At 38.5% G+C, this 12212-nt stretch overlaps 1 protein-coding gene across 1 annotated transcript; it reads left to right on the top strand.

Annotated features, from left to right (window-relative positions):
• The first annotated feature begins 364 nt into the window (after window positions 1-364).
• On the top strand, window positions 365-8309 carry LOC137912640 (mucin-15-like). Its single transcript, XM_068756777.1, has 4 exons — window positions 365-424; window positions 2651-3399; window positions 5108-5278; window positions 8194-8309. The coding sequence occupies exons 2-4, from the start codon at window positions 2658-2660 to the stop codon at window positions 8307-8309; spliced, it is 1029 nt and encodes a 342-aa protein (XP_068612878.1). The 5' UTR covers window positions 365-424; window positions 2651-2657.
• Window positions 8310-12212: the final 3903 nt, after the last annotated feature.

Genomic DNA, 12212 nt, shown 5'->3' on the forward strand with positions numbered 1-12212 from the left:
CAGAAGACCTGTGGCCAGAGGCTCCACCTACTAGAGGGATTCACAGAGCTTTCCTGGTAACCAAAGATGAATATAATAAGCTTGCTATAATGAGAATATAAAATGAAACTATAACAAATTAATTCCCCCAAACCCCCCCTCAGTCCTCCTCTGCCTGTCTTGTGCTTTAATTTGTTTCCATCCCTGTGCTTTGTGGCCTTTTCACAGCGTGGAACTGGATGCGTTTTAGGTGTTGTGCCATTGCTGACAGGTGTGGGAGCAGGTTGAGCAGGTTGTTCCCAGAATGCCAGTCTGCTGCGCCCTCCCTCCCTCGCTGCTTCAGTCTCCAGGCAGGCTGCAGATTCACTTTCACATGTTGGCAGCTCAGTGAAAAGATTTGTTGTCTGTGCACCTGTTTTCATCTGATATATAGGCTAGGAATAAGGTAAGGATTTTCCCAGGAAGGATTTAAATCTTTGTCTAATTTGTGAAATGTGTGGGATTCATAACTGGAAGGATAATTTGTTCAGGACTGAATTTTTCTTATAAGATTTAGAGTCGCTGTTACATTTCTAAGATGAACTAAAAAAAATCTCAAGACTTTATTAAGAGTCATGTTTCTGACAGCAACATGAATGAAGTTAAAATGTTACATATAGGAAATTTGAAATGTGAAAACTCTGGAATTTTCACTACACTGTTCTGTGAGTGAAAAGAGCTCATCACTTATCCTAAACAATCCTAAACAAGTGACATACAGTCTAGTCTGTATTACATTATTTAATGTATTACTGTACTGTCTGTCTGTATTACAAATGAACAGAAACTAAAAACTGTTGACAAAGTATGATTTAATTTGTAAAATAAAAAACATACTATGATCATCAAATTGAGTAAAATAGTAATCCCTCACTTTTAAAAAGCACAGAAGCATAAAAAAAACAAGTACAGGTAAAATTACAAAAACATTAGCAACAAATTATGCTCTGTATCCTGTCAGTCATTATTGGCACTGTGGCTTCAATGGAGTTAAAATAAATTCTACTGCTTATTTAGATTATTACACTTTAAAACAGCACATCATACATGTAAAGAATAAAATCAACTTTGTAATCAAAGCTACTATATAGAGCAAATAGCATATTTCTCCCTGACATACATATGATAACTTCAAGCTGGGCATAACAATATATTGACTTTCGTTCAACCCCTGCTTTGGATTTTGAAGATGCATAATGTAGTAAATACACAACATCAATTGAAGACACACTTTAAACTGGCAAGCTTAAGGAAAAATAAAGTTAAACTAGTTAAATTAAAGTAATTTTTAAAATAAATATCATATAATGGCTTGTGCATATGTTTGTTCGGGACTGACGTTACGGCTGACAGAGCTGTGGAGGAAAGCTACTGCAGACTCTGGCAGAGCAGTTCTTATATGAAGGGTCAAAGTAAACACCCCTCTCTCTTTCTTCAATCCATCACTGCAGAAATATTCTTTGGCATTATCATGATGACCAGATGAACATTTTCTAGTGCGATACCTGCAGACAGGTGGAGGTTTCCTCTGAACTGAACTATGGTAATCTAGTGAGAGAAGGAACAATACTTAACTAATGGTACATTTATAGACAACAGGAAGTACTGTAGACTACCGGTAGTACTGGTTTGAAATTCAGTCCACAGGTTCCACACAAACCAGGCATCACACACTATATGCAGTGTTTATAAGGATTTGCTCACAATAAAACAGCCGTTTAACAAAGTGACTCGCAGTTACAGTGCCCTGGAGGGAATAACTGGCAATCATTTGTGCATTGGAGTGAAGCCGAGGGGAGAACACATCGCTAACGGGGTACCTGCGCAAATTCATGCCACCAAGAAGTCACATATCTCACCAGGGGTTGGGTTGAGAATATGTGGAGCGGTGTTAACTCGCTGTGTTAACAATAACAAGCTCAGGATGATGTATCCATGCTGTAAAGTTAAGCCAACAAAATGTCACATCTTGAACAAAATATGATATGATTATTAGTGTTGAATTGAAATGAAAGCAGCGGCAATAATAAGAACTCTATTCATACAAACTGGAAACACGCTGTTCAGTGAGGTCATTAGCAGATTAATGTAAATGAGATTAAACTGTTTCTTTAAGTACAGCTGATGTTGTTGGTGAGTTTAGCAGTTCCCTTCTTTACCTTATAATCAGAAGTTGAACATTTCACTTAACGTCGACTTTATGTTCCGGAGCTTCAGAGCAACTTCAGCTTTTAACCTCTTGACTTTTATGACAATATAGATATCAGCTCTAAAATGTCCCCCAAATGACGCTTGAATATTTACAACTTCATGTCAACAGCATCAACAAGCAAAAACGTAAGAACCATCAATCTGAATGCAAGTTGTTACATGATTCATGGCTTTTCAGCTCAGCACATACAAAAACATATCAACAGATTTTTCCTCTGTAGATTCATTTGTTAATTATTTAGTATTTGATAAGAGCACAATCATGCCATAAAATCACTCTTACAGTTCTACTGAAAGCTGATCAATTATTTTTATTTTCCAGCCACACCCGCCAGTTTTAGATAGTGAGCCTGTTCAAATGTTGGGATGGGTATTAACCTCAAGGACTACAGAAATATTTATGTTCTCTCTTTTGTTTCAGAGTGAAGATGAAAATATATGTACAAATCACAGTTGGCCTCCTTTTGCTTGTCCAAGCCTGTCACTCGGCATCAATCCCTTTTCCAACTGACTCTCCAGGGAGGGCAATTGATAAAAGCTACTTTCGTGGACCAGCCAAGAGTAAAGCTGGAAGTGAAAATGCTGCCGGAGCGGAGACGGGATACGATCAGGTGGCTGACAAGGCTGCATTGGAGTCAAGTAACGAACGCAGCGATGGGGCAGTGTTTGACCCCATGTCAGTAAATCCTGCTGACCAAGATAGGGATGCTAATGAGACAGCTGTTGATCTGACATTCGCCACTCCCTCTGTGGCACCAATAATTCCAACTGGTACAACCAAGCAAGAATTTCCGAACACCACCGTGTCTCAAACTACTGCTCAGGTGAACCCCACAAACTCAAGTCAAGTCAACGCGATAGACACTGAGGAGGAATCAAATAACTCCATGACAACGCCAAGTGAGGATAACTCACAAAACACCACCAGCTTTGTGAATGACACTGATTTGCATACTTCAACCTTGGCTCACGAGGACAACATCACACAAGTATTCACAACAGCACCCGGTGTAGATGTGTGGTCAAGGGACCTGCCAGATACGGGATCTACCAACGCAACCACCGGGATAAGCGAGTCTCCATCTACAACAGTCATTTCATTTGAAACCACAGAGACGGTGGCAAACACGTCAGACGACGATTCCCTGAAAGGGAGCAGCTCAGGAATAGGTACTGGGTTCACTGAATCTTGTGCTAGTTTTTGTGCTCAGAACGCTGCTTTGTGCTTTGTCCTAGCAGCCTGGCTGACATCACTGAAAACACAGAGATGAGTTAAATAACATTAAGGCACGTTTACCTGCCCGATTCATGTCAAAGTTTAAGGAAGAGGAAAACAAACTTCTTTACAGATTCCCATTAAGCCACGTTTCCCGGTAACGGCTCCATTCCACTCGGCTCAAAGCTTTAATATCAGTTACTTTTCTGGAGGTTTGTTTTCCATTAGGCAAAAGTACAGCCTCAGTGTAAATGGTCATCGGTCATCACTATCAGCTATCAAAGACAGGAACCGTGTAGTGGAAATGCAATTGTTTTGAATATAACAAAGTGCAATTGCTGAAAATGGCTATAATTCTGCCCTTTGCCTGATCGACATTTACCTGTACCTATTTTTCCATTGGCAAAGGACAAACACTTCTTTTTCAAAGGAGAAAGAGGGTTTGGGTTTCAAATGCTATCAATGTGGCCAGTATAAGAGACGGGGTCCATTACAGCCACCTATTCACCAAGACAATGGAAGTCTGTTTAGAGGCAGAAATGTGAAAGAGGGACTTCGGTCAAAGATATTTGTTCTGCCTGCTTGCGAGGCCGTGAGACGAGCCTTTGGTGTCGACCAAAAGATGGACTAGACGGGGCTGAAAAAGCTGCTTTTTATCGCTCTGTGTACTCAAAACGCTAGTTATTCTGCAAAATGTGTGGGCGAGTTCACAACCAACATCATGACAAGTTCAAAAAAAGGCCTTTTCCAGAGCTGCTGTGAGGTTAAGGTTAAAATGAAACTGGCATCACATTGACAGGTGTGACAGCAGGTTCTAACACTAACAGATGATGGCAATAAAGAGTGAGGAACAGTTGTGAAAGTGAGAGCAACACAGGGAGAAAAAGAAACTGCTCCACAGCCACCATGACAGGCACAGTGTGTACGGAGAAACACGATCGAGTACAGACAAACAGTCTAAAAATACAAACGTGCTTTTTCTATGGTCAGTAAATAATCATATCTGTTCAGTCCATCAACCTGACCTCCCAAGATCATGTTCAATGCAAACATATCATTGACTTCTTTATAAAGTATAACCATGTTTTATCATAGTAGAACAAAACTAAGAGCTGCTCTGAACATGAGCAGTGGAGAGTTTAATTAAAAGTTAACACGAGTCTCGTAATATGCTCACAATGCCTGAATGAAAAAGCTGGTGTTTAGCAGGTACTGTCAATCTGTGCTGGATCCAAACCTCAATTCAGATCCACCTCAAAATCAAATCACCTTTTTATGACTCTGAGACTCATCTTCCCATTAAACGTAACTGAAATCCGTTTATGCTTCTAAAAACAAAAGACAGTTGGAGAACAAATGCTTGGTCACACAACTTTATCCAAATGAGGCGCACAGCCCAACTCCTTAAAATATTTAAATACATTCATAAAGTTATCATGATTTTTTATGTTAATTGTGAAATTATCGGTGCACTAATTCGACAAATCCAAAAACCTAATCGGCATGCAATTAAAACAAATTAAATAAACACGAAAAGCCTCGATGAGTTTAAAATAAATTTAGACAACAAAGAGCCAGTTGATACAAAAAAATGTAGATGTTTATTAATCATGTATCTCTCTCTCTCTCTCACCCTGTGACTCTGCCCTTCCTCCAATAAAGGTTTGGAGTCGGATTCCAGTCGGAAAACAAATAACAGAGCATGGGGGGCTATACTGGGGATTGTGGTAGCTGTGGCCTGCGTGGGAACTGTCGTCTACATCCTCCTTAAAGAGCAACACAAGAAGGGTTTCTCCCACCGGAAGCTGGTTGAGGAGCATCACTCGGATTCAGGTATGTTGAAACCCTCTTTACAGTAGAAGTTTGGACATGTGTGAGCCAAATGTGATTGTTTGATCAGGATTTAGATGTACCATGTTTACTGTGAGCTTTAGAGCTTTATGAGATAGGCCTTTCCATATGGCGCAATTATTTTCAAAACGTTAGCAAATGGATTTTGCAAGAAATATGAATGAAAATTCCAATTTACAACTGTGTACAACAATTTGTCGAAAAGCGCCCATGCTCCAAAGCATGCAATATTGATCTATATAGAGCTGGAGAATGTGAAAGGTGTCGCTCAACTCCACTGTGCTGCTGCATTTAACAGTCAATAAACAGATACACAAGAATGTTAAAAACTATTTTTTGAGATACATATTTAAAGTCCAACTTTCTTATGTGTATATATATAAGTATACACTACTGTTCAAATGTTTGGGGTCACCCAGACAAAGGAAGGTCAGTTTAATCGCTTCTCTAACCAGCTAAACTGTTTTCAACATGATTGCACAGGGTTTTCTACTCATCCGTTAGCCTTCTGATGCAATGAGCAAACACATTGTACCATGAGAACACTGGAGTGACAGTTGTTGGAAATGGGCCTCTATGTAGATATTGCACCAAAAACCAGACATTTGCAGCTAGAATAGTCATTTACCACATTAGCAATGTCTAGGGTGTATTTCTGATTACTGGTAGTTTAAAGTTATCATTAAAAATAACAGTGCTTTTCTTTCAAAAATAAGGATATTTCTATGTGACCACAAACTTTTGAACTGCAGTGTATGCAGAAAATGTCCAGTTTCTCATGTAACTGATTGACCGTGTGAAAAAGGATAATCTATCTCGGCTGTTTGCCATGAACCTTTTGCGGAAAACGCGCTTTGTTCCAGTTCCAGTTACCTTGCACTACTACAAGCCTAACGTTTCTGTTAAGCAGCATTCAGCTCGTGCGCTACAACAAACAGGTTTGGCCTTCAGGCCTTTTAAGAGAGATTCTAAAAGGTTGAGTAACGGCAGAATGCCTTAGTTAATTAATGCTTGAATAACATGATGACGATGCCCAACAGCAATGTTCACATATCTGAGACAAGGTTAAGAGACATTAATTACGTGTTTGAACGCAAAGTTCACAAACCTCATGCTTAGAAAACAACAATAAAACGTTTGTCAAAGACTTCCAATTGCAGAATAATTATTAATCCATTCATTTTTTCATCGTGATGTCCTTGGCCTGTGTAGTTATGTATAATCACCAGGCCTGGAGGCTAATGGAGCATTTCTGATCCCATAAGACTTAGACCAACAAGGAAATATACTGTGTAGTATTACTAAATAATACACATAACACAGCAATGTTGTATTATGTTGTAGAATCAACTAACTTGTCTTTTTTCTTTAAAATGGTATATAATGGTATCATTTTCTTTCTGGAAATTGATAAAATAAAATTCCTCATTAGAGCATGGAAAGTTCCTACATTTCCCCAAGTGACCTCTAAAAAGCTTTGTATAATAAATCAGATGAATTACTTGTATATTTCTCTGTCCTCTTGCAACCTTAGTATAAAGAGTCAGACTTCTTAATCAATGACATCAGTCTCTAAATATAGAAATTCAGGCAGGACAGGATGTTCCAAGCTGATCCTAAAAGACAGAGCAACGAGGTTTCACTGTGTAACTCTATTCACATTAACGACATCACCAGAATAGCATTTTATTACCGGAAAAATATATCACAATGTATATCACTAATGGTTCTGGAAAAACTGCTTCATTTATACACCTGTTATATACTGTTAGGGTATAATTTCAGGGTAATTAATGCTATCAATAAGATAGCTTGAGCTCATTTAAAATGCAGCAGGCTGCTTACAAGTACTGTATATGCAAATTTAAAGATATTAGTCCAGCAAAATACAATGCACAATCACCTTCAAAGTACTGTCAGTGGTCTACAAAGCACTTAATGGTTCAGCTCCACTGCACATCTCAAATTGATTCAAACCTGATCAGGTCTCTTGGGTCATCAGATGGACATCCTTCAGCTGTGGCTGCTATTAATTCAAATGGCTGGTGTCTTTAGTTGACCTGGTCCAGCTATTTGAAACCAACCGCCTGTACCTCAGGCTTGTCACCAGCTCTAGTCACCTTCAAAACAATATGATTACCATTAGACAACTACTCTTTATCTTATGTACCAGTTATGATAACGATTTCTAAATTTAAATTTAATCTGCAGGTGTTCTGACTCAGATGTGTAGCCAACACAATTAGTCAAAATCACCCAGGTCCTTACACTTTTCCTACTTTCAAATCATCAGCCTCAAGGAAACAAATGTTTATTTGCTGCTTAATATATCCTACCCACTGACAGATGGCATTGTGATAAAATAATCCATGTTATTCATCTGTAAGGGGTTATAATGTGACGGCTGATCAGTGTATGCTGTCATTTAGTGGAAATGAATGTCTTCTAAGACTCTAAGAGATACTATATAAAAAAATGTAATTGTCATTTTAGGTGAAGGTATTATGGAAGGTGGACAATTATTACTCTACAGGAATTAGGACAGTTAATTGTGAGAAAAAAACACTTCTTTTTTATGTCGTAGTGAAGAACCTGAAAAGAGTGAAATTGTAACCTTTTATTATAGAATATTTTTAAAACCATGGCATAAATGTGACAATAAATATAGAAATATGATGATGTGTTGGAATAGGACTGATTGAAGAACCAACAATAAACAAGCCCCACAAATACAGCAACGGTTATTATCGTAAAAGTATTAAAGGTTTGAGGTGAATTCTTTCTTTAGCAGCCAAAAACATTCAAACTCAGTGTTTAAAAAAGAAATTGGCACGGTCACAATGAGCATTTTGAAATCAAGCGTTCAATGTTACAAATGTGACCTTGTCTCATTTCAGTTCATAGACTAGACAACGGGGAACCTTTGGATTTCAGCTTGGGAGGCTCAACCTATTACAACCCTGGACTACAAGGGGACAACATCCAAATGAGCAACCTGCCACAACGCCATTGATACTCAGTGGCCTATAATTGGCTGAGTCAAACCCAGAATCAGTCAACACGCATCGGTATTATGAATGACATATGCTTCAGCTTTGCTTAAACAACAGTGACTTGGAGATGTGTGACTTTTCATTATGGTGGTTATATGGATTGGTGGCAAAGCAGGTTGGAAGATTATAAATATTGAAGAATCACTGTGATATTAAATGGGACATGTCTCACTGCTTGTGAAATGTAATGAATGGTGATACCTTAAAAATGGTCAAATCCCCCAAATGTTTTTTTTATTTGATATTAAATTCTTCCAAACTGATACTCAAAGTGAAAATATAGTTTTATTCATTAAATCATTTACATATTGTTTATTCAGCATCAATCGATCACTAAAAAGAAAAGGAAAGTCAGAAAATGTGCTCTATGGAGAGATGGTGCCTGTTTTAATTAGGCACAATGACGTAGGGCGCGATCGTTTTGGCAGGCTGCTGAAATCAATTTACTGACTCCAAGTCCTCGTTGAAGGATGTACATATTTCATTCAGGGTTGTTGGCAGGTTAATTTACACTTCTAGCTGAACAAATTTGATTTGATTGAAATTGAATGATTGCTATCTAAATTACTATGACAAAATTATTATTAGCTAAATCTGAATTTGCCTTGTTTGAGTCAACTCTCTGAAAATGACTTTAACCTTTAAAATTAGTATGTTGTAATAATCAAAACCACTGTCTCTTTAGCAAAGGGACCATACGAAACAATAAAGTATCCAGAGAATATTGGAGTCCGGTGATTTTTAATGAACATGGAGGTCAGGGCTGTGGATTTTACTCAAAGGAATATAGTGATAAATCAAGTCAATGCGTTCTGTTTTACTGCAACACACTGATGCAAAATCTGGTGGTTGAGCATCAAAATAGTTCAAATCCATTTAAATGGTACCTGACAATGTGACAGTGACAGTGACCCACATCAGATAAGAGTTGGTTTATCTTAGCATAAATATTAGACGGTTGCAAATTGGAAAATCCACCTCATTGGTTCATTTAAGCACCAATCAGTCCTCTTTTATTTTTTTTACTTCATATACAATGAGTAAATGCTCTATGTATTATTTTTGGCAAAAAGTTATGTGAGAATTAACAACTGTTTACAATAAACTGTTTCAAAAACAACAAATTGTCATGATTGTTATCTCTGTCTGCAAATAATTGAGCTGTGACCAAATTGAGTTTTAAATGTTTCAAGGGGAGATAATCTGGTTATCTGTTTTCTTTTGCCTATGCAAAGCTATGACCCAGCCCGTCACTCAATACCTGTAACACAAAAAAAGAGCACAATTGTACAGTAAAGCAGTTTCATGGAGGAAATTATGAAGCCAATTTTGAATTGTGCCTTTGGTTTGACGTGCAAATGCTGTGTTACCAATTTTGTGCCAGTGTGGGCGTACTCAGAATGTTCTAGACTTGATTCAGTCTTTATAGTATAAATTGAGTTTAGGGCAGAGCCACAGGGAATTCACTAATTGATTATAATAATCCCAGCAGTGAGCTAAACTAACAAACTGTGTCTGTGAACCTGTGTGTAAAGGAACTGTTTTGCATTTGAAAAAGAACACCTGCTGCTCACACTGGGGTGTTTTTAAAAGTTGACTCAATAAGTTACATTTGAGGAGGAGAAATGAGGCCAAACATCAGGTTAATGTTCCCCTTATGTCACTCTCTCGTTGCAGAGGTTGGTCAGTATTTACCGCTCTGCTTCTACATTACCCACGGAGCCTCGTCTGCCAGGAATCTGTCCACACTGTTTACTGTTACCGTTGGGTCACTGAGGAAGATCAGAAAGGTCAACGTTCTGAGAAAGATAAACAAATACGAAAGGTTTCCAAATATACAGGTGAGACCGGGGAGTGATATTTGCAGCCAGGCAATGAATACTGACGAGTTGCTGGTGTATGAGTACAGAGGTGTATAAAACGGAAAATATATTTTCAACCCGTTTGGATCCAGTCATGTTGTTCACAGTGATGTAGTGGTGTCTGCAGAAGAGGAATACCCTTAATGTGTGCACCAAATTTTAAAGGTGCATTAGTACATTCATTTAACACAACACATTGTACAACACAATGCAAGTATCCCGTGCTATAGTACATGTATTCAAGAACTACGCTCAAATACAATTTAAATTATATTAAAACTGTACAAGAACAGATGTGTTTCGGCTCTTTTTATATCTTAAAATTTTAATTACTTGTATTTTATTTGAATAGTTGCCTTCCTACAACGAAGGTCATTCATTGTTACCTCGAGGAATGGCGGTCCGCATTCCTCCTTCACATGGGACTTTGTTGCTTTGTAAACCACATCAGGTATTGCGGTTGGTCTGATTGTCTGATAATTATGTGGTTGTGTTTGCATTTCTGGTACATTATTACATTGGTGGGGGGGGCGGGGGGGGGGGGGGGGGCATCATCCTGACCCCGACGGATATCCATTCTCTCTGGATGAGCCACAGATGGCTGTGCCACAACAGAAGCATTTCAGTCAGGGAGGTAGAGTGAAGTAAAAAAGATTGTTTATTGCAGCAGACGGTATGTGGTAATTAGTATGTCGATTGGGACTGAGGGGCATCTGCCCTGAGACGCAGCAAGATATACCACCCATTGGAGTTATGACGCAGGTGGTGGTGACGGCTGATGACTTTGCTGAGTTGAACTGAAGAAAATGGTGAATTTGTAAAGACTGGGCAATGATGGGGAGATGGTCAAACAACAACATGAAAGAACTCAAGAGATGGATGATAGGGCAACAATAAAGGTGTGTCACTCTTCTATTTTATACATGTCAGAAACTGATCTAACCAGCTGATAGCTTGCCTCACATGAAAGGCTTCCACTTTTACTTCCACCACGAGTCTCTCTTGATTGAACTGTTGACTGAACTGGTAGCATGATGATTACAAAAATTACATTTATTTCAATGACATGTTTTCTCACTCTGGACAACAACAGCTAAATAACAATTTTAAGAAAAGGCTATAGTTTTTTCATCAACATGACTTTCTTTAGGTAAGAGAGCCATGACTTAAACAATGACCACATGGCTTAAATACCGTGAAGGCAGGTAGTCTTAGTGACTCTGGATTACTACTGTGTGTCAGGGATTAGCTCTGTTATCTCAGCAAGTCTTGTGTCTCAAAGAAGATACAATACAGGTATGTCCTTGGGCTAAATTTTGATTGGGAGCCTGAATGGCTGTTTTTCTCCCTGGGTCAACCCTGTGATGAAATATTCAGGGTGTGTCCTGCCTCCAGGCCAACGTCAGCTGGGATCGGCTCCAATTCCCAAAGTGAACCTTAAACAGTAAGCAGTTATGAAAGATAGATGAACAAGCATATAAACAAACCTCTCTTAGGGCTGGAAATTATGGAAGGTCACCATGTACTTTATTTATCAATAAGAGTAATAGCAGGTAACAAATAGATGTCTACTCAACCAGAAAAAAATCCAGCTATGGGTTTACTATGGGTGTGTAAGGCATTATGCTATAATTGTCTGTGTCAGGTCTATTGTTTTGTATATTTGTAAACCCTGTGGCTCCAGCCTTGTCATGGTCCTTGTCATGAATGCTGTTTTAGCCCATTTGCTCAAAAACAGGAATGTAAAATTCAGCCTCTATGCACTAGAAGATTGAAAATGAAAAAGACAATTTATTGCAAGGCAAAAGGCAACAGATGGAAGAGACAGTGTGAACCTTTATGAAGTTTTTATATTTTCCAACACCTGGTGATCCAGAAGTTTTAAATATTTTGAAGTGTGAATATTTTTAAGCCCCTGTGTGACTTCAACAGATGAATAGAAATACTGTAGGTCTGTGGAAGTGGCTTTTTGGGAAGTTTAAATCCAGTGATACCCCAACT

Source organism: Brachionichthys hirsutus, unplaced genomic scaffold (genome assembly GCF_040956055.1).
Source record: "Brachionichthys hirsutus isolate HB-005 unplaced genomic scaffold, CSIRO-AGI_Bhir_v1 contig_202, whole genome shotgun sequence".
Taxonomy (NCBI): Eukaryota; Metazoa; Chordata; class Actinopteri; order Lophiiformes; family Brachionichthyidae; genus Brachionichthys; species Brachionichthys hirsutus.

Bases quoted from the DNA above. Each gene is read 5' to 3' on its own strand.
- LOC137912640 (XM_068756777.1), top strand. From the start codon at position 2,658: ATGAAAATATATGTACAAATCACAGTTGGCCTCCTTTTGCTTGTCCAA. The intron at 3,400-5,107 runs GTACTGGGTTCA...CCTCCAATAAAG, and splicing joins AGGGAGCAGCTCAGGAATAG to GTTTGGAGTCGGATTCCAGT. The intron at 5,279-8,193 runs GTATGTTGAAAC...GTCTCATTTCAG, and splicing joins GGAGCATCACTCGGATTCAG to TTCATAGACTAGACAACGGG.